This window comes from Athene noctua, chromosome 3 (genome assembly GCF_965140245.1).
Source record: "Athene noctua chromosome 3, bAthNoc1.hap1.1, whole genome shotgun sequence".
Lineage (NCBI taxonomy): Eukaryota > Metazoa > Chordata > Aves > Strigiformes > Strigidae > Athene > Athene noctua.
The window spans coordinates 19,951,890-19,979,210 of NC_134039.1; the positions used below are offsets into that span (position 1 = coordinate 19,951,890).

At 39.6% G+C, this 27,321-nt stretch overlaps 1 protein-coding gene across 1 annotated transcript in view; it reads right to left on the bottom strand.

Moving 5' to 3' along the window:
• Positions 1 to 27,321, bottom strand: part of RERG (RAS like estrogen regulated growth inhibitor) — a 113,966-nt gene that overhangs the window by 9,105 nt on the left and 77,540 nt on the right. The window contains exon 3 of the mRNA XM_074902204.1: positions 12,221 to 12,277. Coding sequence (XP_074758305.1) covers positions 12,221 to 12,277 — 57 coding nt within the window. The remainder of the gene's footprint in view (positions 1 to 12,220; positions 12,278 to 27,321) is intronic.

Genomic DNA, 27,321 nt, shown 5'->3' on the forward strand with positions numbered 1-27,321 from the left:
GTTTAGGCCTTGTAATGCTTAAATGCCTTCAGCCATCTGGCCCTGCTTGACAAGTAGCTGTTGAAAACTGGTCCACATAAGTTGAGAAAGTACTTATTCAACCATGTTTGCAGCACATCTGTGAAACATTCTTAGGAGGCAGAGTTCAGTAGCCCATACAGCTCTTTTCCCATGAAATGGGAGAATAAATCTCAAGGAGTGGGCTTGTGCTCACTGAAGAAAAGCAGCACAATTCTTAAATGATACATGAATTCTCAAAATAGGACTCTAGCGACACTTTATGTTCAAAGTTCAACTCACTTTGGCTGCTCACATTGGGATGGAATTTGATCATGAATGAGTAGTACTTATTTGGGTCAGATTAGTGTAAATTTATTTTAGTAAATGTGTGTTTGTTCCTGTGCTTTGGAATGTGTGGTAGCTGGGTGAATTTTAATGAGTGTAAAACAGCTGGATGTTTAAAGCATTTTTTAGTGTAATCACAGACATGGCTTCAAGGGAGCAGAAACATCTGAAGAATCTGGTTGTCTTGGAAGTTACAGTCCCTGAAGCTTTGATTTCTAGTCTGTTCATATCGATCCCATGGTACTCCACAAATGCACTGCCTTGCTTTAGGATTTATTAATATAATTTTCCCTGTGTCACTTTTTTTTTTTTTTTTTTGAGACATGCAGCCAGAGAGAAATTAGATGACTTGAGATACCTGCTGGATCCCTAACTGGAACAATCAACAACACAGGCATCTGTGTCTCAGTTAAACAGCCTTGACTCCTATTAGGGTTGATAAAGTGAAATATGTACTGGATGTATCTTGTCTGATCTCTCTCTTGGGATAAATAACACCTCAAAACACGCAGAAGTCCAAAACTGGTCAGATAAATCCAGGATGCAAATGTCTTATCATCATCATCAGGCAGAAAAAGCAAAGTGTAACACTGTACCCGTGGCTCCCAAGATGACTACAGGCAACATTCTGAGCTTCGGATTGTCATTTGCACCAGGTGATACCTATATAGCTATATGGCTAAAACTTCATAGGGAGAAAAGAAATATCAGAGCTCTGTTTTGCTTGTCATAGACTCAGTGTCAAAACTGGTACCCTCAAAGCAGAGTTAGGGAGCTGTTGCTGCAGACTGAACTGTGGTGTCTGATGCTGCTAGTGCTGTGGAAACAGTCATATTGGGTTGTTTGCTCTGCTTCAATATAAGTAAATCTGACCGGTTCTTGTTGGTTTGGGGGTGTGCTATGCTTCTATTCGTATTCCAAATAACAAGATCAAAGGTGCTGATGACTGTGGCCTTGAAATCCGATGCCAGACTTCAGGGTCCCACTTGGTTATAAAGCTGCAATCCCCCAGCACTCTTGCTGTTCAAAGCACTCTTGGTTCTCACAGTTCTATCGCTTGAAAAACCTGGGTTTACTTCAGACACATTCAGAGCTGTCAAAAAGCTTGAGAAACTTGTTGGAAAGTGGCAGCAGTTTGTTTTTAAATCTACAACATATTGTCACAGTAATTTATTAATAGGAAGTGGATAAAATTTTCAAATTACCAAAGCTGCTGAGTCATTATGGAAATAAAGATTTTTGTGGGGGGAAAAAATATTGAAAACCTCTTCTGGGATGCTTTGTGTTGATAAGCATGTTACAAATCTCCCTATTTTTCTGAGCAATATGATTTCTAAAAATGTAGGGAAAAAGACTATTAAACTTCTATAGAGAAAATATTGAAGCCCATGATCTATAGACTGTTCACAGACATGATACTGAGTCACAGCTTAACCACATCACATCCTTGTGCTATGCTTATTGTGACATATCTAATAGAGTTTTGGCCTATTAGACTTAGCTGGTCATTTATCAAATCTATTTGGATTTGGATTATCCTGATCTATTGAGTTGGAATTAGATGATCTTTAAGGTCCTTTCTAAACCAAATCATTCTATGATATCTGATCCAGAAGATTAGATTTTCAGAAAAAACCCCTATGATCTGAGAACTAATTGCTAGTTCTTGGTTTATATTTGCAGTAATGTAAAAAGCTGTTTTCAGCACTTGTTTGTTTTGAACAGGAAATATGTATCAGGCGTATGTCACAGTTCTGGAAGGAAATACTTGCACTGAAAGGGTTTATTGCTTTTAGGAAAACACTTGCAGTAGGAGTAGGTAAATCAGCTGAGATGAAGCAATGACATACACCATTTTACATGTAAATTTAAGGAACAGCTGGGTCTCTTTGGTTTGCTTTTAAGTATGGAGGGACATAAACTCTGTTTCCATTCAGAATTTTAGTTCATTTTTGTCAAGAAAGGTTAATAAAATAAGGACATACAAAAATACCCTAAGAAGCTTTGGTGAGGTGGTGTCTTTTAGCCAGCTGGATCCAAGAACTGCAAGAGATCTAAGGAAAGAGCTTTTGTGTAATAATTATTGCTGAGTTTCCACACCAAAAAACTTCAGCTAATGGGCAACAACTTTTAACTTATGGTTAAAGTCTTGTTGGATGGCAATGCAGCAGTATGTTTAAAAGACTAAAATTTCCCGTAATTATTTCTGATTACATAATAAAGGTTCCTGGTCTTTGTCTTTTTAAAATAAACTTTCTGTTCATTTAGACTCCTGCAGTCATTGCCATCTATCAGGATGGTATCTGTCTGTCACATTTGAGAACGCTGACTTTGACAGCTGATTGGGAAAGAAATTTACCTCCATTACTAACCCTGGTGCTGTTTGACATGTTCTACAGAGCCTTTCTTGAGCCTGCCTTTGTGAAATCTGTCCGGCTCTGCCTTTCCTTGCTGCTTCAGAACTTTTGACATTTTAGAAAGCCCCTCTAAGTTCAGTGTACCTTCCTGACTCAGAAAGTCTCTCCTGTCTTCTTCCTTCCCCCACTCTAGCTCTTCTCAAAACTCAATTGAATGTATTTTTCTTGCTTGCATCTGGCTGTTACTCCATCCATTACTTACCTTATAGGAGGGTTTTTATTTTCCAACCATCAGTGGTTTTACAGTAAGCACAGTACTAGCCTTGTGTTTTTAGTACATATTCCTAATGCTAATACAGTGTATCCCCACATGTCTCTATTAAATGACAGTACAGACCCAAAAATAAGCACATTTAATGGTGTTATTTATCAATAATACCATCAAATGATATGTCATGCATCGTTATTGCAATCATTATTATCACATGTAAAAGCAGAAAAAGTAGTAAAAAGAAAGTTACTAAAAGGAAACTGACAGCTCTGATAATTGGACTTGGACTCTTCAATGTTGTGTTTCTGCATGTGTAACACGAAGGGTCAGGAAATACAAAAGGAGAAGTTCCAGGAGGTTGTACCAGTACCTGTGATGTGCTTTATATGTACAACTGTCATAGTACATGAACATTCAGGTAAATTTAAACCAAAATGTGTATGAAAGAAGGTGTCTGTTTGCAGTGACATTTAATTCAACTCTAGGGACTCTGGCCTGCCTTGCATGCAGTCTGCTGTTGTGAATGCTGCTTTTGGAATTGGTATAGTGATGTACAAAGGAGTTTCTTTTCTAACTTCATTTTGACTCTTCTGGCTGCCCTCTACAAGGCTACATTTGCTGTAATCAGAATTCTATTCCCAAACTGTTAGATTAAGCTGAGCACAAAAAAAGTCATGTGGGAGGCACTGAAGGCAGTGTTTTAGCCTGCTGAGCTCCTTCTAGTTACCATTTTTAGTCCAAGACAAAGTTCTCAAATATTTGTGTCCTGTATAAACCCAGGTTGGGCAGAAGGTAGAGACCCTATATAATGCCCCTAAGGAGGCAGAGGACAGAAGAGTCAGTGTATGTTCTGGGCAGTCAGCAGGCACGTGCCTAGATGCGGGGCTGTCTCTGGTCCATGCAGACAGGCAAAGACTATTAGTAGGTGACCTCAGAAGAAGCTTCAGGTGCTGTGGGGGACTCATAGGGGACAAAGGATGCTCTATGGAGCACAGGGACACATGCAAAGAAAACAGTTACTGCAGTATGAAATATGGAGAACAAATTCAGAAGTAATGGGCTTCCTTAGGTCTGCTGCTTAGTGAGCAGCTTGTTTTTTACCATGTTTTCTTTTTAATGAAGTGGGAAGGTAATAAATGGCTAGTGCGTATATACATAGCCCCACTAGACTCTTGAGTTCTCATCTTGGTATGAAAGGATCTGTTGCATTCCCCAGAATTTGATTTTTAGGTAGAACATGTGGGAGGTATAAAACTAGTCTACAGAAAAGCATTTTTTCTTGGTGCGTTGATGCTTTCAATAATTAACATTTTGGCCTCCAAATAGAAATCCTAGAATACAGTTTTCTTGAAGATACTTCTAAAAATAATGGAATGGCTGTCGGTCTGTTGGCTTCTGCTACATATGATATTTCTCCTGTGTGAGAAGACTGGGTTTCTTTTGAGGAGAAAGGGAGTGGTGTTATGTTTTCTTTCCTATAGATTCTGTCCTCATCCAGCTTTTCCTGAGATAGGCAGAGAAAGTGTGTACAGATATCTGGGAACTGGATTCATTAAGGCATGCTAAAACAATTGCTAAAACAAAACCAACAACGCTGGAGAAGTCATAACTAGTAGGGAGTAAGCTTTAGGGCTTTAACTGTTTTTTCCATTTTCTGATTTAACTTGCTTAACAACACTAAGTAGAGGCAATAGTTCCTAGTATGAATTATGTGCATGACAAGTTAAAGTCTAAATAAACCATGTTTTGCAACACTTTTTTTTTGATTGTGGCAAGAAGTCTTTGTTAGCAAAGCTGTGAGTTTCACCTTATTTCTGCCAATAAAAATGAAAATTAACCACTGAGACTTTTCTCACACCTAAAACAAGCAAAACAAAAGCCTGCTTTCCTGAAGGTGCAAAAGCAAGCACTGGAAACTTCTGCTCATCTGGAGAACACTTCAGAACTGATGAGCAAGAAAAATAGGGGCAAAATATTTTGCAGCTGTAGCTACAGCAAGAACAGCCACTGTCATTCATGATATTTGCTGTCTGTTGAGCTACCGCAAAAAGGCATTATTTTTATTAGTGGCATCAGAAGTATCATCATCTTGAGACTCATATGAAAGAAAACAAACCATATTTTCAGATAACTGCTTCCCATGTTATTTTAAGCATCTTCCTTTGCTGCTCTCAATCACAATTTCATCATTTCAAGTCTTTGTTGAGCAATTTATAAGCCATTCTTGGGGGTTTAAGGTGCTCTAGGCCTTACCAGTCCATTTCCTTACAAACACCTCAGAGAAACCAGGAATACTTTCAGGGCTCATTGCCATAATACATTCACTATAAATTCCTACTGCTAAGGAGTATAGTAAAAACAATATAATGTATTAAATATATATCAAATTAAGTAATGTTTCTACTGTTCTGAAGTCAGAAAAATAGGAGCCCAGAAAGATGACTTGGAAGGCACAATCTGGACTATTGAGAACTGAATCCCCTCAGCACTGAGGCAGAAGGAATGAGTAATTTTGTTAATAAAAAATGAGGATACTAATAGCTAGAGTCTGGCTTGAAAATAATATATTTTCCATCAATTAAGCATCTACACATTTGTCATGGTGCTCCCTGAAACACACGTTGGCAGTAATTCCTCCTAGCCCCAAATGGTTGGTTACCATTACATTTCTCTTTGGCTGAAAGCCCATACTGGACCACATGTTATTCCTAGCCTGTGCTTGGATAAGCTGCAGTTGTCAACATGGGTGTTCGGATGAAATATGCAGAAGGCAGAGTTTTGCAAGATGATGGCAGAACTTGCTCATCTTTTACTCACTATGGAAAATGGTTATTTTTAATCACGAGCACATCAACAATCTGCTCCTGTTGTGCAGCAGGAGCAAGAGAGGGCTCAGGGGGGAGGCTTCCCCAGGCTGCTCTGCCAACTTTTACACCCTAAGGGCTGAAGGGACTATCAGTTAATGATTTATTAACACATTTTAGTATGGGCCCCTTTGTTAAAAGTTCTGTTTGCTGTCTGGGCAGTTTCTCTCTCAGCTGTGCTGCTGGGAGTTAATATTTTTATGGTAGAGGCAGGCAGTAAACCTTCATGAGTGTTAAGACAAACTTGCTGAGTGAACCACAAGTAGTCAAGAAAACTAGAAATCCACAATATATAAAAAGACATGTGTTTCTTCAAGTTGTGATCTGCAGCAGGGAAAGCAATCCTGGGGACGAAGAGTCTGTATTGAGACGGTATTCCAGCTGTCCAGCCAATGTGTTAGCTGAATAAACCAGAAAGCAAAGACAGTCCTTGAGAACTGTATTTGGACCTGAGCTCTTTTTCATGGCTTCACTGGCACAAAATTGCCCCATATAGTTCTTGCATCTTCTCTTGCTAGAGTAAATTATTGTTAGCAAGGTCTTGGCTCCCACTACTAAGCTTTTCTGGTTTCCAACCATTTTGACGAAAGCTAGTTTGGATATATTCCCACTCTGTTGTCTATGTTGTTTGTATAGATCTGTGTTTATCATGTGCAGAAAACAAATTCAGGTTAGCAATATTTGCTAGTGTTGTAGTGTTAATTACATTATGTATGTTATCTGCAAACTTCCCTTATGGTCCCTGAATACCATTTTGCTAACAGAACCTCCAGCTACAGATGTGGTTCCATAGGCAAAACTACCCTTCTAATGTAAAAATAATCTTCCTTGAAACAAGCTTTCCAATGGGAAAAACCTTCTTGCCAATGTAAACAATATCTCCACAAAGTGATTTCTGCTGTTCTTGACACAGCAGTGAAACTGAAAAGTCTTGAGTTGGTCTATAGGAGATGAAGTAATCTGCTGTGAGATAATTCAGGGCACTAACAGAGTCTTCTCCCTCCCTCCCCTCCAGCACTTGTTTACCTAGTGTACCTTTCTGCAGTCCTTTGCCTGTTTCATGTTATGGGGGAGAATAACGTGCTATCATGGGCCCTTCATAATCAAGCTAGCAGAACAGCAACATGTACCACCTTATCGCCTACCTTTGCTGCTTCACTGCCACCTACACATTTTACCCATGTTTGATGGTATCTTATGTGCTATCTGTATGTTGCATTAGATAGGACTTTACAGACACAACAACTCATGTTTTTTTCCTCTCCCAGTAGAAAAAGAACGAAAAAAACTTGAGCAACTTAAAGAAATTGTGAAATAGTTGGAAGGAGTACTCTAAAAAAGTCACTATTAGTCTAGCAATCCTTAGCAAAATTATAATATTTCTTAAGACACGTGTTTCTTTACAGCTACCTCTGCTCCTTCAAAGTAACTGTAGTCTTTTCTCTATCCCATTCTAATTAAATAAACTCCTATGCTGTCTGTCTTTGCTTCCATACATAGGTCAGTCTGTCATGCACTGTTCTGCTGATTATCTGCTCAGAGACAGTTTTCCTTTCAGATGATTAGCAAAGTTGTATGAAATATGTGAACAGCTAAAGAAAGACATCTAGAGATAGTGTGAGAAAGCCAAGCAACTTTTAGAAAGACCAACAAAAATATTATCTCCTTGGTTGCTGTTATTTTATAAGTAGACTTTTGTTTAAAATTCAGTCTTTGGAGAAATGCTTGGTGTTTCTGTGCACCTTTGATAAGTGAGTCTTAACTCTATGAATACCAATTACTTAAAGGATTTACAACTCTTCTATAAGATGAAGGGTTTTATAGGTGAGAAGCAGATGCAGAGAGACTGCGAACAACAAATCAGTGACAGAATCAAGGAAAGAACTGAGGAACCTGTCTCTGCACTTCCTTGGGGTTTTATTTGCCTGTTTTTTCCACTACATGGCAAAACCAGAAGTTTTAAGTCCTTGCACCTCAAAGCACCTGATTCTCCCAACTGTACATAAAAATGCTAATTCGGAACAAATTACAAAACCCAGTTCATAATCCCCTCTTTTTTAAAAATCTCGGATATCCCAGCTCTGTTTCTAGTTAAGAAAACCGTCCCAATTATGGTAGAACAATGAATGTGTTCTCAGACAAATTCAGCAAAAATTATTTTAAAAAGCACCCACTTAGCCATAGCTATGATGAATTTTCTTCTTGCATCATTTAATCCAGGAAATTCTCCCTGTATGTCATGTCTTATGGAGGCAGGTGATTAGCTGTTGCCCATGAAGCATTCTACAGGCCATCAGTGCTGTCTGTTGCTGTGATGACTCTTTTGGCTTCCTCCTCTTATTTTGCCCCCAAGAAAAAATAAATTTACCAGTTCCCTTGATGACTTACTCAGATTCAGCATCTCCAATTTTAAAATCAGTTAAATATCACTTGTTTGATGGCAAACTACAGTATCTCTATATCTTTGAGGTCACGTGATGGCACCCTAAATTCTGGGCAATTGTCACTAGGTCATTGGGGAAATCGCTGAGATCCAGACTGTTATTCTTGTTTACTGGCATTGAGTAAAGCAGCTACTCACAGCAGCCTTGAAAATGATCATGTGAAGCCCTAGGTCACTGAGGTCTATGGGAGTCCTGCATTCAGCCTAATAGTTTACCCACAGAGGGTAGGTGGCCAAATAAAGGTTTTTGCACCTCCACCTTGAAACTCATCCCCATGGAGTATGGGGATGATGCTGGCTGGCAAGAGTTACACATTTACACACCTCTGTTTTTGTGGCAGTGGTAAGGTGATTGAGCCCCAAGAGGGCCACCCAAGTGGTGCTGCTGCTGTGAGGGTAGCTGCTTGCAGGTGGCAAGCTCTCCCTCAGCAGAGCTGCCTCAGTGGCAGAGAAATTGTCAGCTTGCTGCCACCCCATTCCTGGCTGCTGAAATGGTACACAGGAATGCTTGTTTTCATACTTATTCAATGAATCTCTTAATAGAGCCAAATTGAAATACAGCACAATAGATACATTGCTTATGCTTGTGAAGTGCTTTTAGGCTGTGGCTAAAGTGGTGCCCTAACCAGGTCAAGTGTTTTTAGGCCTTCTAACATCACTAAATTTGCAAGTTGTGTTCTATTTAAAAATATATATTAACATTAGTGAATTTTGGTGAAATACATGTGGTAACCAATTCCCTTTCTTGGTACATATTTAACAATCTAAAGAAGACTAAGTTTAATGCTGAATTTATATATTTAATGTTTCAGAAAACAATTCTATGTAGTTTTTAAAATGTGCAGTTCCTGCCTATTTCTACATAGAGCTCTTTCATTGCAACTTCTAAGTCTGCTGCACATGTGAGATAGCTGTGTGATTTATTATAAATAAAGACAGAAAGTGGAAACTCGTTTGCTTGATAATGCCAGGTAACCATTTAGCCTGAGAAATTAGGCACCTATTTAAAAAGCAAACACAACATCCATGCCAAGATGGTGACAGTGACTTGCCAGTTAAACAGAAATGATGGAGGAGTCAAGGCTGATGGTTAACATTCCCCAGAAAATGACCTTTGCTGCAGTTGTTGGCTGAGAAAAGTAAAATAAAAAACACAGTGATGCAGCTGTCCTACCTATGCTTGCACAGATACAGCATCATGCACAAAAGTGGCAGAGCTGCAAAGTCCTGACTTCAGCAGCAGCTCCATGTGCCAAAGGTTGCAAGATTCAGTGACGCTCCTCCTGCCAGAAGATATTATTTTGTGGTTTGCAATTTGGCTCCTCAAGACACAGCAGTATATCCAGATGATGCTAAAAATATGGTCCTTCATTTTCTTCTGGAAGGTTAGAGTACTAAAGAATATTTATAAGGTGTGTTTTCTCCTTTCCAGTTAAAATGTGCCACCCTTGAATTAAAAGAAGACAAGGTTTTTTACCCTGATGCTTAGTTTAGGATAAATGTTGAATTTCCATTGGGCCTTGTACAGCTCTCCTAAAAATAGGAATTATCTGGGGGATTCCTTCCATCAGAGGACTAAGGGTTAGTTGAAAATCTGACATAAGAAATAAACTATAAATATGACATTTTTGACATAGCCCCAGTGATTTCTGGCAATACTTCCTGTGTCACCTTGCTTAGTAGCTAGACAGTTTGCATTTGTTTTACTTCTGCCCTTTCAAAATAACTTGACAAAGCTACTTATTCTCCCCGTAGGGCAAATGGGTCTCACTAACACAACTTAAACATTTTATATTGGTGGAATATATCGCTATCCCTCTTCCCACCCAACTGTCAGTCCAAGGCTGCTAAGAAGAAATGAATCTATTCAGCTAAAACATCTCAGTAAATTCAGCTCAGTGATGTTTACAAGTAACTGGCCACTATATCACCACAGGATGATCACAATAAAGACAGAAATAGCTTCCTTAAAGCACTGTTTCTCAAAGATTTTGAATGTACAGTGCCTTTCTGATTGATTTCTGAAGGCCTGAATAGTGATTAGAATTTCAGGAGGTTTTTTTCTAACACTTCAGAGCATCCTTTGAATCCTTTGTGATCCATAGTTTGAAAAACCAGGTCTTTAAAAAACCAGTCTCTGGTGGGCTGATTCCACCAGAGATTACTGTGATTAAGAAATAACTTCTTGATAATAGTTCATTAGTTTTTGCATTTCTCAAACCTTCTCCTCTGAGTAACTTAAAGCACTTAGCTTTGCAATAACTGTAATACATGATTTAAGCTGTTATTCTCTAAACTGAATGAGAAAGTAGAATTCGGTAAGCCAGAAGAGAGATAATTTTTGTTTTATTGAGATAGCACTGTTATCTGGAGGAAAGCTTTCCGTGTTCCAAACAGAAGACAATTAGATTTCTGAAGGGTATAGTTAATTTGTAGTTGTATTCCATTCTAAAACAGAAACAAATGTCAGGTCTTGTATACCAAAAAGGACATAGGGCCATCATAATGGGACAAAAAAGAATAAACCTTTCAGCTTGCTAATAACTTGGTTTGCACATTCAAACAAGGCAACAAGATACTTTTGCATACAGTGTCCCTCTAAGACATTAATGAACTTGGACTATACTGACACAAAACACTTCATATACCTCTGTTGCCAAGTTCTTAAAATGATATAGTAGTGATAGCGATGTGAAGTACTAATAATGTTAATAAAACTTAATACTGAATGTCCCACTGTGCAGTACAGGACAGGTGATGTATAATTCACTAATTAATATATCGATATTGGCAGATAAAAGACTGTATTTGAGTTCAGGTTGTTCTGAGAATTATTTTCCCAAGATGAGGTTTCTGATATCTGTCATTACTACATCTTACCAGACAAAAATACTTAGTACGACACTGGTTACTTTGTTGAAAGACCTGCCTGGGTTTTACAAAAAAGTGTATTAAACTTTCACTTTTGTTTCTGCTGTACAAGTTTATGGCATTCTCTATTTCTTTAGTGTGACATCTTAGAGAAAGAACCCTAACAAAAAATAGGTATTTAACTGCACAATCTGTATTTGAGCGTCTGAGGAAAGGTTAGGAAGGAGATGGCAACAGATTGTAAGAGAAAAGGAAATTTCTCAGACCCTTACTTCATGTAAAAATCACTTAGTACTGAGGTAATGAAGGTGTCTTCTAAGATACAAATGCGTCATCTCAGACTACTTGGCTTGGATTTTCCCTGATGCAGAGCATTCAAATACATGCTAAGTCAGGAAATACTAAGAAATTGGACCTGGGCCTAAATTTTCAAGCAAGGCCTCTAATTCAGAGCAACTGTTTGACATATTTTTTGAGATATCTGAGCCAGCTTCTCAAAAGTGCGAGACCCAACACAGCTAAGTGGGAGCAGTGGAGCAGACACGTGGATGCTCTTTGGATGACTAGCGTCCCTGTCTGGTCACCCAAAACGTGAGATGCAATGTATGTTTGAAAGTGAGGACAGAAAACTTAACTAAGGTTAGGTAGATTGACTGTAAGTACCTGCAATTTTTTTTTTCCACTTGAATTTTTGAGATCTGTATCCCAGTCATCTTATTCTCTAGCAGCTGATGTTTGAGTTATCCAAAAGCATAAAACTGATTGCACACTAAAAAATTTTCAGAGTGAAATACTAACGGAATTGCTTTCAATGGCAAAATTCCCACTGACTTCTGTGTGGGCAGAAATGTGCCTCATATATTATTCTGCTTTTTTTTGAGTGTGTTACTGCTTCTCTGTTCTGCCATCTTAGGTAATAATTTGTTCCAGCTTTAAATGACCATAGAGAAGTTTTTTACAGCAAATTTAAAGGTTGACTGAGTCTTGGAATTTTAACTCTGACTTTCCATTACTTCAGCTGTGCTATTATATACAGCATACCATGTGTATAAAATGAAATGCAACCTACCTAGTGTTGGGTCATACTCCCAGATGAACCGTTTGGTCAGGAAGCGTACAACGAGAGCTGGAGGAACAAAAAGATTCCAGGTGAGATGCACAAGTCATCAACTAATCTGTTTTTTAAAGCTTTACCAGCAAACTTTTCTGTGTCAATGGGCATGTAGCAGCTACCCTGAACTGTGAGCAGAATTCAGCTTTGCTGATTGGGGCAGTCAAGACCTTTTCACTGTTTGTGGCCTACTTTACAATTTTGAAGGGGGGAAACAAAATGAAAACAAAACTCTTTACAGCATTAATCATTTACCCATGCAACAATTCAGCACAAAGAACGCAAAGAGATTTTCAATGGTAGTCTCTAACTTTCTTCCTCACTTATTTTTTCCTCACATTAGCTCCTACCATTAAAAAGGCCAAACAACCCCCAGTGCTATGAGAAGATGTCCTTTGAAAAAAACGCACTATTTTGGATGCTGTAGGTTTCCCATGACCAGTGGAAAAAGCATTGGCAGTTTTTGACCCATGATGCAATGAAGATTCAAAACTAGGGGTGTTCAGAATAGTTTAATTCTTGAAAAATTTCCCTTCAGATTTCAAACCTTGTAAGGTAAACATGTAATTGGCTAAATAGTTTCCTTCTTCCATTTTGGCATGCCTTCCTTGCAACAATTTATCTTTCATGTTTTGCCTACTTGTCACTTGAAGCAATCAGCTATAATATTTTAAGCCAATGGTCAACAAACGGTATTAATGAATTTGCAGAAGTAGAAATAAAGCTTTAGATTTTGGAGCACTGGATAACTAGTTCTCAGTTTAAGTTTATAGGCTAAGAACTTGCTACTTATGTTCTTACATTTATTTTTTTTTTATCCCTCCACCCCGTTTAAAAACAACGTATAAAGGCTTTGTCAGGATACTGGTCATGTTCTAATTTAAAACTAAGCAGTGCCTTAAATTTCTAGAGGTGTAAACAAAGCATTCACCACCGCTAATGATTCAAAATCCCTTCTGCATTTCCAAAATGGAGCTAGAGAGATCACTGCACTAGCTGGGACTGCAATAATTTCAGCTATCGGAAAAGTTTTCCTTGTCATCAGCTCTACAGGACTGTTCTGTTCTTGCAGTTGCAAACGGAGAGTAAAAGGTGACAGCTAAACCTAGTTCTGATCCTTTTTAAAATTAAAGCCATGAGAATGCCCCACATCCCAGATTTCTGTACCCAAGACTAGGACCGGGCAACACTCCACAGAATAAATATAATTAATTAAGCTTTGCTTAATCTGAACCTATTTTTTAAATACAATCAGAACATTTGTTCTCAGGAAGGTTTAACTATGCCTCACACTTGGAGGGGAAATAAGAAGCTGAGCCGAAGGAAATGAGATCACTGCACAAGCAGCAATTTTAAACTGGTGTTATTTTAAGTTTCTATTTTCCTTAGGAAATTCTACTTTTTAATTTATTTTAGCCTTTGCAGAAATGCTCTCCTTGGCTCTCAGAGTGAATGTGGCAATTCTTTGCCAAAGTAACTTTTAAAATTGTAGTCCTAATGTGGATGTCATCATACTAGATGAAGATCTCTGTGTAGCTTATTTTCCATCCATGATGATGTCTGCACCAAGACTTTTTTCATAGAATCATTGAACAGTTTGGGTTGGAAGGGACTTTAAAGGTCATCTGGTCCAACCTTGCTCTGTAATGAGCAGGATCATCTTCAACTAGATCAGGTCTGTCAAGCACTAATGTCTGAGACAGGGGATAGAGAGCAGCAGCTCTCAAGGAGAAGAGGGAGAAGAGCTGATTTTGGAATTAGCTCAAATGAAGGAGGTGAGGAGACAAGCGATAAGAAGGCAAGGTAGAACTGGACTGAAACAGCAGAGATGAGCCTGGGAGAAGTACAGCTATGTACATGGGATGAAATGGTACAGGAGTGCTACAGAAGTGAAGAACTGGAGATCACAGATGTGACCTCTGGTGAGGAGGGAAAAAAGGGGTTGTATTCATCTGCAGAAGGGAAGCCTGTATGCAGAAATAACAAATAATCACACAAACAGGAGGGAGCTGAACTAAAAAGGAATGGTGGGAGGCGGCTGCCATGCACAGGGTCAGATGGCAATTAGTCTCCCTTGCCGGCAGTTCTCAGCAGGGAGCACAGCAAGTCCAGCGAGTTACTCGTTACTCCCTAAGTACTGCCAGTAATAAAGGACTTGCAAAAGGCTTGCTTGGACCTGGTGAAGGGAAGAAAATGCCACCTCAGCACAACCCCAGGTGAGTGGGTAAGTATCAGCTTCACCGAGATGTGCTCTGTGCCAGTTTTGGGGACATGCACACTCGGGGCCATGCAGAGCTGCTGTTCCTGTGGGGCTGGCTCTGCTCAGCCTCCCTGCTTCTGGCCTGGTGGATTCCCTCAAAATACTCCTGCTCTCCTTCATGGCAATTGTCACAGCCCATCCTGTGGAGCTTTTCACTTCCACACATTTTTACAGGGCTGAAGATTAGCAGCTGCATTTCACAGATGGGGAATATGAGATGCTCTTGATCCAGTGTCTGACCTGTTTATAACTACTGCAAACTATGTTGGATGGGAAATGTCTCCACTTTTGCCTCATTAGGGTTGCTTACCAGATGGGCCCCTGACATCCAGTTGAGTTTTAAAAGCAGTGTATGTGACTGCTGTCTGATTTGATAGAAAATAGTCAATGAGAGGAGAGCTGGGAAGGGCAAGTATTCAGGTTGTGGGTCCAGAGACCAGCTTGCTGGCTCATGCTGCCTGCCCTCACAGTGATCCCCCTAGAGCAGGGGTATTACTGTGGTGCCATTTTATTTATGTTGAGCTCGTTTAGTGCCAGATTACATCACTTTTTACTAAAATAACTTCTTCCAACAGAAGAATCAGAAGTGAGGACATTAGGAATTCACTACACTTAGAGCTGTAGTACTCAGATTGCTGCTGCTGGCATAAATGATACTTTGTGCAAATCAGTAAAACTTCCTTGTGTCCTTAGGAATGCTGCATAGAAAGAGTTGAGATGGGCATTACCTTCTTCTCACCTTAGCAAAGGTGTGTGCACCCTGTTTGCCATGTCAACCTCATTTAGACATTTAACTCTAACAATGAGCCAAAATAACCCAACACACTAAAAAATTAATTAAAATGCTGGATTTTGATTCAAAACAACATTGAGGTTGAGAATGTCTGAAGCACATAATTTACGATTAAATTAGGTGACTAATTCCAATGTTCATATTAAATTTACCATTTCCAGTGCTTATCCTCAAATAAGATAAAATGCATTTTGAAGCAAGCAAGATTCAGATTGATGCAGTATCTAATAAGCGTAAATTCCATGGTCCTCCACCAAGACTAGACCAGGCTCTTCCCCAAACACTTACTGCTTGCGAAATACAAGAACTTGTGGGCTTAGAAGGAAAGAATCCTCAACAAACTGCAATTTGGATTCCCACTGTGTTTTTTGGAGACATGACCATTACCTAAGGGAATTGATGTAATGTCCCAGCAAAGGAAGAACAGACTCATGTCTCTTTCTGCCTTTCCTCACACCCTCACTTCCAAATCAGCTGTCTTGTACAGGTTTTAAATTAGGACAGAACTTGGCCCAGGACTTTCATTCACTCATGTTTAAACTTCTGCCTTAGAAGTTATTCTTGGAGAAGAAACATGACTATCTGTCAAACACATTTGCAGTGTAACTCCACTGAAGACAATGAAGTTATATCAGGAATTAACTTGGTATATTAACTGAGATTATCAACCACATAACTAATCAATTCCTTTGGGACTTGTGTGCCTGAGTCCTTTACTCAGCTTTAAAATCTCAGTCCATATCTTTTGGAACATTTTTTTATTGGTGGTGTTTTGTGTCTTGCTTTAGATCTTTGCTTGGATTTAGTAACATATAAAAGCTCTGGCTAAATTAACAAGCTGCCTGAATACATATCTTTGTGAATTTGTTATCATTCCAGCTAATACAAGCTGAGATTTTTGGGGAAGACTGGAAGCAGGGTTTTATTTGAAAAACATCCCCCTTCCCCAAAAGCTACAGAGTTCAAAGTTATTCTAAGAAAAATAACAGTTCTCTGCAGCGAAATAACTGTATGATGACTCTTTTATGCCATGAGAATTTTCAGCTATAAAAATGGTCTGAAAGTAGTCCCATTATTTAACTAATCAACAAGTCCGTTCCTGGTGCCATGATGATGTGTCATCTTTAAACCATACTTGGCAGGAGACACCACAGTGGATAAAACCGACGTTTATAATGATCAAAAAGCACTTCCACAAATGAAGTATTTAATTTTTTAAAAGCGTGTATTTTTGTTAGAGGGTCCATCCCCCATACCCTCTCAGAGGCCCCTCACGTATTGGAATTTCAGTCCCCTTGTAGCACATGGTGAGCTCCAGCCTGCAGGACGGCAGTGCTATAGGATCCCGGCATGCAAAGTGCTGCCTCCTTTAACAGCTCTGTGTCCAGCTTTGGGAAGTAATGGTTTGTTTTAAAGGCACTGCCATGAGATTTTAATTTGATCCTGAAAGTGCAGGTCATTTGGGGGTGTCTATGTGTGTGTGGGAAAGTATGAACATAAAATACAGAGTCCTTTTCAGATCCTGGTACGTCATGGATGTAAACATGTGGCCATTACTTCTGGCTCTACATCCATGGGCCTGGGTTTGACTCAGTTTTGACAGTATCTCTGGCAATTCAGTGATGCAGGGATATGAGTGGTGAGTGAGACACCAACACGAGGATTTCTCTGCCTTTCCTCCTCTCTTGTTTTGTTCACTGTGGTCACTTCAGAAGTTGAGACCTAACGTGCTTCTAGTAAACTAGAAGGTAAATTTTAATGGAGCAAAATAAGATCAGTGGGGCAAAAAGAAAGGAAGAACTGAACCAAGTATAAAAATGGTCTGGTTTACACTGCCTTGCTGTCTCAAACTGTGTATTTTAATCACTGTCTTAACCAGTGAACAGTTCAGAGAAATTACTGTGTATGCTTGTATGTTTTTTCTGTAAGAGCAGAGTGAGGTCCTCCACTGACTGATGATATAAAAAGTATATATACTTTTATACATAAATGTCAAAAGTATATGTACTTTTAAATATACTGTATAGCAGTATATATATAATAGTGTGTATATATATATATGTACTGTGTAATAGTAAATACAGACAAGGATTGAACAGCTATGTGATGAAATGTGTTGCTCTTGCCTTTGAGGAGGTTATGTTGTTTAGTGTAACGTAAGCCTTTTTACTTCAGTGGTAATGATGTAGGCTTCAGTTCTGTGGATCATAATCTGAACATCAAAACCAGTTCAAATGTCTTTTTGTTCTGGTGGAGTATAAAGACTGGAATACCTGTCTCAAATATCTATCTTAATCCCCACAACAGGATCATGGACTAAACAATATTCCATGTTCAAGTACTTCAAAAACACTAACATACTTTCAAACGTAAAAATTAAGCACTGTGTATTGGATTTATCTTTACAGTAAATAATATTTTACATGTTGAATATCCATGTAGCAGGACTCCAAAGACTGTTTCAGATGCTAATTCGGTAGGTGTTCAATTAGATGTCAATAACTGACCTTCTTTTGACAAGTTGTTTGGAAGGACTGTGCTACTGTGGGAGAAATAGAGACCACAGAACAACTCACCTGTGGCTTTTAGCGGTTTTCATCAGGATATTCATCCTTCGGCCTGACCAAATGTCAGTGTAATTAAGGTAATTTTTAGAAGTGCTGTCACTTTTCAGTTTCTACTACAAAGTTTTGGGGAGTATTTATATTGTTAATGGAAATTTCAGTTTATCTCAGATGAAACTGCATTTTACTGCAATGGGAAGTACCTGATTTTAGGAACTTTTGAGTGGAAAGAGAAAAGTAACTTGTTTTAAGGAGCTCATCAGAAACTCTGGCAGGCCATAACATGGTGTATTTACTCATTTAATCTCAACTGTTTGAATAGCAGACTGGAAGGAAGCATTAAATCAGATTATTTTGCAAGCACTTTTTAACTGCAAGAAATGAAGTAAACAATAACCTGTGCTTTTATCATAGCATGCACATTAGTTTACTTCTGCTGCCACTGAAAATGAACACAAAAATCATTGACTTCAGTGCAATGAAACTAATGCTCGCAAGGTGCTCACAAAATGGAAACCTGAGCCATCCACTTCCCAACTTGTACAAGGGTAGTTGTGCACGTCCAGACTTACTGCCAGAGTGACTCTTTACCCAGTGCTCTGCTCCCTTTGTGTTTCTGCTCACCAATCAGACCATGTGTGGGCTGCTCAGGATTTAGGGGCGCTCCCTGCCTGCAGTGCCCATGCACAGGGTGCTCCAGATCTGCAACACCTAGCTATGCCCAGTCCTGCATGCGTAGGCTTCCAGCTCTCAGACGAATTGAGTCCGATGTTAGGGAACTGTCAGTATCTCTCTTCACTCACAGAGATGTAGTCTGGCCCCCAGGTTAGAGGCAAACTTTGCCACTATTCAGAGACAGGGGAGAAAGCAAGCCTGACACAGGCACGTTAGCAGAATGAAGGTCACTTTCCTTATTCAGTACTGAATACAGATACAGGAGCCATTTGTCGAGAGCTTTGATTATAACCACATCCTAATGTTAACAGCAAGAAGTGTTTCTTCTCTTGCTTCTGGCATGATAATTGCACAATAAAAAGAACCTTGCCATTTATTGATCTGGAATAGTCTATTGTGAATTTCACAAAATACACAGTATAAGTCATTCCATCTCCACTGGACAGGAAGATTTTTGTAGTAATGTTCTACCCACTGCCTTCAGTGCTGGAGGCACTTTTTTACAATGGCTGCTGCATATGGAATACAAGCAGGAGGCTTAATTTATGATGTTATCTCATTCCATAATATATTGTTCCAATAGAAGGTTGTTTATTTCACAGATCTCCTCTCATATAAATGATCAGACTGGTGTATCTAATGGTTTTGATCGTTTTAGGAATGAAGTGTGCAGTATCCATACTTCTACCATTTCTCTCCTCTTGTCTTCATTGTATAACTTGTTATGTCGCCGCTTCTGGTGTGCCAGTACTAGCACATATGGTTTTTCAAAACATAGTTAATGGTAACACCTCCAGATGTTTGTGTGTCTGAGAGAATATTTTTGATTAGGCTGTAAAGCAAGTCTTATGGATCAAACCACACGAATAACTGTTGCTTTTCTGGATGACTGACACAAGGTAAAGTTTGAATTTGCATGCTGTTTTGAAAGACACTCGTCAAAGTAAAATAGAATTCTCAGTATAAAACTTCGACATAAACCCCATCCCCCCATCTCAAGGTGAAAAAAATTAAAGTTTGAGAAAAAAATGAAAAAAAAAAAAATCAACTATTTTCAGAAGAAGGAAGAGGTGGAAATCTTTTTTCTTTAAAAATCCAGTACTTCATAAAGACAATGGCAGATGACAGAATTTTCAGGAGGCTGTAGACTTCTATATTTTTTTTTCCTTGCCTTTCTCTCAGTATTGACTTCAGAAAACATCCCACTCTCTTCTTTTGGTCAAATTAGTTTGTCATCTTTAAAAAGGAAAAAGAAAGGAAATAAAGAAGGGAATTCTATAATACTTTAGATGTCATGATGATCTTCTGGTTAAGTATTTTTGTATGAATGAATTTCTGATGGAAAATGTATTTTGAACAGAAAGGCCATTTTTTGGAAGGAAGCTAGTTCTTTAGATTTCTCTTTCAAAGGAAATGCCTGAACACCTCACCATTTGTTTGCAAAGAACCTGTAATTTAGGAAATGCAGATTTAAAACAAACTAACTTACCCAACTTCACTAGCCTCCATTTTGTTCTTTTATTTATTGCAGTGTTTTTTGCATTGCATTGGAGAAACGTGTGGGACTAAACTGTTTTTGTTAACCAGATGTCACTGTGGCAGGGAGTTGGCAAATATGTGCTTTCTTGGCTGTAGAATCCCCCAGCTACTCAGCTTCAGCTGATCTGTATGTACCAAAAGGGTTCAAAGCTGAATTCACTCTGTTGGTGTTGAGCCTGGCTCAAGGTGCAGGCAACAGGACTTACTTGAGTGCCACTCCTGAAAGGAAGGGTTGGCCAGCCATTCTAGAGATGCCTTGAGCTGCTCTTAAGACAGTGTGGAGCTGTTGCCTCATCCCCTGCCAGTGCAAAGGGAGGAACATGCAAGAAAGAGCACAGAAGGAAGCCACAGCCAATGAAGGACAGGGGATTTCTGTTGTTGTTATAGTTTTTGGTTTTGTTTGGGTTTTTTGTTTTGGTTTGGTTTTGTTGTTGTTGTTTTGGTTTTGTTGTGGGCTTTTGTGTTTTGTTTTGCTTAGGTTTTTTTTGGGGGGGATTGTTTGGTTGGGGGTTTTTTTAGGCTCTGCTTCAGTTCCTGCTCTCATCCCTGCTCTGTCTCCCTTCCCATGCTCAGAAGGCAAGAGATGAATAGTGGGAACTTGAAGAAAGGGGAGAGAAGTAAAGTTGCCTTATTTCAGAAGGTCCGCATGCCCTTAGAGAGCTATGGGCCCCTTTCCCAGGGAGTAGGGGAGAGAGCACAGTCTCATGCCTGAAGGAGATGAAGAAATTTTTCCAACAAAGTCAAAAGCCAGTTCTGTACAAGCATCCTGGCTTCCAGCAGCAACCTGGCTTTAAAACCCTACCCCTGCTAAGGGGTAGGCTGCTGGTAAGGAGCTGGGTGAACCAGTATGCCTCATGCTGGGGTTAGTGCTTGATAGTTTTGGGGACTGGGTGATGTTTCACCATCCTACTGATTGCTATTCTTGCCAGGAGCAAAAGACATTTTGTTTCACGTGGTATGTCCTGGCATGACAAACCCATTCTGGAAAGGTGCAATATTTTCTTTTGCTGCTAGGCTGAAGACTTAGTGCAACTCTAAATGGTTAAAAATAGGGTTTTTATCAGGCCCTGGTGAGTCAGTCTGAATTAGAAGGCAGTTGGCATACTGTGAGAGAGGCCACTGGCATTAATGCTGGATCACTGCCTTGTATTTGTAACCTCCATGATAGCAAAAAGTACCTTTGTGAAAGTGCCTTGCTGTTTCACCAAGATCAGCAGCAATGGTGACTAGAAATGGCATAAAGCATACCTTCTTCTCTCATTTGCCTCAGAAACCCAGTGATGTAAAGGGATACAGAGCTCCCTAGTTCATTTTGGTAAAGAGCAGTGGCTGTTTCTGTATGGTCAGAGTCTGAACAGACTAACACTCTCTTCTCCTCAACCTGACTGTAAGAATTTTCCCATCTTATTTTAAGTCCATGTATCAGCTGAGACTTCAGCTCACATCAAATGAAAACCAAGCTGTTAACCTGGCTTTTTCTATGATATACTTTTCTTTTACATGTACACCCTGGCTTTCTAGGTTTAGCTCCATGGAAACGTCAGATAACCTGAAAAAGTTTACACTGCAATTACAATCCAGCTGGAGCAGGATATATGGGAAAATCTTGAAAGATCATATGTCCTTTGACAAAGGACCTTAGGTGAACACTATAAGTTCATATCAGCCTTACTGACTGATGAACCACAGATCAGTCAATAGATGCATGCCTGTAAGGTGCCTGTGTCACAGGGAAATGAAGAATTAGGCCAACAAAATACATTGAAAACTGAATAATGGATTTTTCATGGTCCTCTTTTTTACAAGACTGATGACATAAGCATTGATAAATGTTACACCTTTTTAATGCAGTGCACAATACAATATTTATGGGAACCCATTCTTTTAAAATTGTGCTATTAGTTGATTTTGCATTGCAGTTCCTTGGCTACCTCGAATTTTAAAGGCAGAAGATAAGGAATTGTTTTTGTTCTGGCAGGCTCATTGCCAAGTACCTGAACCAGACACCTGGAGAAGTTCCAGAAGAATGAATGGAGGAAGGTATGGAGAACATAACAATATAACAATATTATATAACAATATCAGACAGGGGCATAAACCACAGTGGTTTTCAGGCTTGTGTGACTAGTTACTAGCAAGATAGTTCCAACTGCCTCTAGCATCTTGTGAAAGTGGTGGAAATGTCCTGATGGCTGTTCTCATGTTTTATGTATGCTTTTTTCTTTTTTTACCCTCTCTCCTTTTCTCTGTGTTGTTAAGACATCTGCTCCTGTTACTTGCTTACCACCTGGAATCTTGAACTTTTGTTTGTACCAGCAATTTTTTTTACAGCAAACAGCTTTGCCATTACACATGGAGAATTAAGAGTCACAGCACCAGGAGCAGAGAAGCTCTTTAAGAAACAAAGTTTCCACAGTAGGGTAGGTTTTGTGATACTCAAGAACAAGAAACCTGAATGACAGAAAGGTTGTGATCAACAACTGAGGTAAAACATAGACTAAATGCTATGGACCACATGCTTCTTTCTTACAGTACAAAGAAGTATGTTGCAAAGTGGAGAAATTATTAGCTGAAGAAAAAAGCTCAGTCTGAAAAAATGTTTTCTAACATGCTGTAGAGATGCTAATTTCTAGAGGAAAAAAAAAATGACCCTAAGGAAGATGGGACTGGTATCTACCTAATGACATCTAACAACATCACCTGCAGCATCACCTCTTCTCTTTTGTGGAGTGGGCTGGAAGAGCAGGTGTGGGTGGAGAGCAACTTTTCATAAATCACTAGTGACCAAAGCCTCTTTAAATCTGAAGCCTAACTGGTGATCTGCCTGATCTCACATCACTGTTCATCCCATACAACTGCTGTCAGTAGGAAGATTAATTCATGCCAGAACCTGGAAGTAATGATTTTCTATCAGAGCTATGGCATGTTACAATGGGCAAAGATAAACACTGCTAGGTGGTCCAGCCAGTATACTACAGTGTGGTATTCATAGTTCCCAGTACTAGTGACAGCATTAAATGAATTTAAGCTAATTCATTGTTTTGATAAACAGCTATCATCTCCTATCTCTGGCTGCAACTGCAGTTTTATAAGCACTCATTTGGTGCGTATAATAATGTAGGGGTTATTATTAGCCTTTTGCTTGGAATCTGGACACACAATCCTGGGAACTGTTCAGGGTAAACTTTAAAATTATGTGTGTGTGTGTGGCAGGGGGAAAGCATGATCTAAATTTAAATGGTAAATTTCTGCTTTTATTTTCAATGCTTAAGGGCATTTAGCTAATAAACATCATATGTCTTCAAACAAAGTAAAAGACACAGTAGTACATAATGGATGTTGTAAAACCTCTGACTTATCTCAAGTCTGAAACTTGGAGGATTAACATAACTTAGTTTATGATGTTCATCACAGCCGCCAGGAGAACTGGCCCTGCCTCCACAGAGTGCAGTAGCTTAAAGGGGTTGTTCTTCTGGTCTCAGATAGCTCATTAACTATACTTAGTTAAAAATACATTAAGAGGTAGCTCTGCTACATTTATTCATGCTGAATAATGAGTTATACCCCAAAAATCTGAGGTGCTATCTCTGTGAGATTCTCTTGTCCATAGAAATTACACAGATAACAAAGATAACAAGTCATATATTCAGGACTCTTCCAGTCATTATCTCAGTCAGTGGTTTATCCAGTTTGAAGTGACCTTAGTGATGGGATTTTCTTCATTCCTTTCACATGAGGCTGCAAACACCAAGTTCCTGTTTATTCTAGGGGGACGTTAAAGATCCCATGGCAGTTTTGCAAGTGTATCGTGTCATCTTTCCCTGCTAGGATCCTCTCCTCCACCCTGAGGGTCAGTAGGTTCATGTCACTGCAGTGGATAAACGTCAGGGTCTCAGAGATTCTTCAGGACTAGGAAGTTTGCAATTATGATGATTTTAGCTTCAATTATTTTCTCAGGCCATCATGATAAACCTCTCATCTCTGAGTTTTTCTTTTAATGCTTTTTTTTAAAGAACACTTCCTCAGTTTCGCCCCATGATGTTTTTAGATTGAGCAGAGAGAATATAAACAATTCTACTTTCTCTGCCAGTATTAGAATAAAGAAAGAGATATTTATTTTTCCTGTTACTGCCCTGCAGAGTGCTGTATACTGACTGCAGCAATCTGCGTTTGTGTAGCCATTCACAATGACATCACATGAGCCGTGAGGAAACACAGCTCTGGGAATCTGCAATTTGACAAGTAAGAAAACCTTCAGTTGCTCATAATAAAGGCTGATGCAGCTAGTCTGAGATGTGTTTTACATTCCTTGCTTCACCATGCATTTTGTTTGTCTTTGACCAGAATAATGGATGATTACATTTTCAAAGCTATCAGTGTGCCCAGCAGGGCAGAGGTAGCCAGCATGATGGCCAACAGCATTTAAATGATGTTGGTCTCTAAGGATGACCTTTCCCAGTGTTGTCTTCTCCCATCCATCTCTCCCCACAAAGTCTCTTGTTGTCATTCCCCTGTTGTAGTTCTCCAAGTCCACCTACCCAGCCATGCTGATTCATATGTTTGTGGGGATGAGCTCTATCTGAAATTAATTAAATTATCCTGATTCAAAAGATGCTCTTTCCTCAAGACTGTTTTGGTTTTCTTTTTGTTGTTAACCCTGATCATTCCACTGAGAAAGGCATGGTGCCTCCAACAGCTGAAGTGGCCAAATTGAGAGCAGAAGGTGGTCTTGTGAAAAAGGTGGGGAATGCTGACATTGTCTTTGCTGCTGAAGGAAACACAGCCTACACCTAGTGATTTCACTTACACTAGGGCAGGTCTAGAAATTTCTCTCATGATCTAGCTTCCTTTTTCAACCACTGAGCAGCTTTTGAAAGATTTGGTCTTTAGTTTCTCTGCACATTTGTCAGTTTCATCTGGAACTTGAGTGTAATTGTATTGCTGCTGGGGTAAATGGATTATCACTGTAGATAGGCTGATGCTGACAAAGCAGAAGTGTTTCAGAAATATACACAGTACTTTTCACTTGGATGCCAAAATAATACTTTCACAGACATACCTTTAAGGAAAGCGTTAATTTTATTTTATTCCTTCTTAGAAGCTGCATTTTCAATGAGCTGTTTACGGACAGCAAGAAGAGTCTGTAACTGTCAGTTCCTTACTGCTTTTTATAAAGGAAGCAAATTCAGCTGGCTTTTTTAACTTTCCAGATGCACCCTGACATTGCCTCCCCAGGAGATAAAGCTGAGTCTTGTGGTCTCACAAGTGACTCTGCTGCAGAGTGGGATGAACTCTTCAGCTCTAGTTGAGTTCAGCCAAAGCTGAGAGCTTTGCTCACCTTTCTTACAGGACTAGAGGTTATTTTTAAAGTCTGATCCCCTCTTTATTCTTTTGGTTTCATATAGAAGAAAAGGTCTTTAAGCTCCACTTGCAGGTACTGTCCTGCCCTGTGGACTTGCTGTTTAGGAGACAGAGCACCTGGGAGAGCTGTGGCACTGCCTACTCATCCACCTGGGGAAGATGTGATGATGTTCCAGCGATATAGAACCCCAGAGGGGCAATAAAAGCCACAGTGATCCTGCTCCTGTCCCCCAGCAGCATTGCTCTGTCATGCTCCAGGCAGGCTTAGCTACTCATTCTGCTCTACCTGTTGTCCTGGAGGATGAGCAGTCAAGGCAACAATTCCTGCTCTCCCCACTATTATGGAGGTCGGAGCTGGAGGAAGAATTATTCCTCCCCATTCTCTGAATTCCCTCCCCTCCCATTCTTCGGGGTTTAGCCCCCCAAAAGACATGAGAAGTGGCAAGAAGCAATGAATAATTCACTACTCTAAATGAATGTGCATGGTCTGGTTAGAAAATGGGTATATCTCATACTCTCATTTTAATTAGATAAAGTACAATATTTAAAGGTATGTCACTCATTGATGCAGGAGCTAAGAAGGCCAAAACTGTGTGTCTGGGAAAACAGAGAAGCATCAGGTTCATTGCAAACTTGTCAAATAAGCCACTGTGACAGAAAGTATTGGCTGGAAAAAAAGAAAAACATTCCTGGAAATACAGTTGACAAGGGGCAGAAAACTCACATGCCACTGAAATTATTCCTAGAGGAACATGCATCAGGAGGCTGTTTTTGATTGGGCTGTGAAATTGTTCAACAGCTGGGAAGTGCCCTGCCGTTGCTCAACGTAGCTGTGTATTTCTGGGATGACTTTTGTACTGAATTCTTCCTTTCTTAAATGGAGCCTGAGGCACAATTCACTGAAGTCATCAACAGCTTTGCCTTTTTTTCTGTAGGTTGAAGCTCATGTCCCCGGGGAGTTGTTTAGGTGCGATGAGATAAGTAGTGTTCTCAAATTGATACCAGCAGCAGCCCCACCCCTACAAGGAAGAAGTTAAGCCTCAAATCCCTGTGCCTGCAATAGCTGGAAACAAGGAGGCTTAGGCTAGATTCCTGCATCGTAGAGCGGTCTCCTAAAGAGAAAACTCATCTCTCCAATGTCTTATGTGTGAGGGTTCTTGCAAACATTTCACTATTTTTTTTAAGTGTTTCCTTTGCTCTTCATAGCTTTGAAAAGCTTGCCTATGCCTGGAAAATCATCTTGCAGCTAAATTAAAGTACAACTGCTATGTCTCAACAGTTCTTATGTGGATAGGCTTAATCCTGGTCTTTCTCTTGTGAAACTTGGTTAAACTAAATCAAGTTCAAAAACCACTGGGAAAAGGATTGCTAGGCCAGGGAAGCTGGCTACTTTTTCCTCTCTATTCTTTTTCTCTTTATTGCTCACCTGCTTGCCTGGGTCTTCCACAACTGTCTAGATCGTGCTGGCAGGAAGCACTGTAGTTGCTTACCAGTTGCTGCTGAGGGGGTTTAGGCACTTACTGTGGAGTTGGTTGGCAGGGTTAGTCCCTTGGAAGTGTGTATAAGTGTCTAATTTTGGTTGAAGGCATCACTCCATGTGCTTATCTGTGTCTTCATGCCATTCTCACTAAGACAAAGGCCTCATCTATTTATTCCAGCAGATCTTTCTTCAAGCTAAAGAAAGCACATAGCCTAACAGAGGAGGAAAACAACATCCCACAAATGTCCATAAACACACAGCTCATGAAAAATGGACAATAATTGTTAGCTGGGATTAGACTCAGCTGTTGCTTCATTACCGTTTTGCTCCACCACACTTGAGCTAGCTTCCTGCTAGCTGGTGACCAGAGTGCCTAAGGAATGGCAG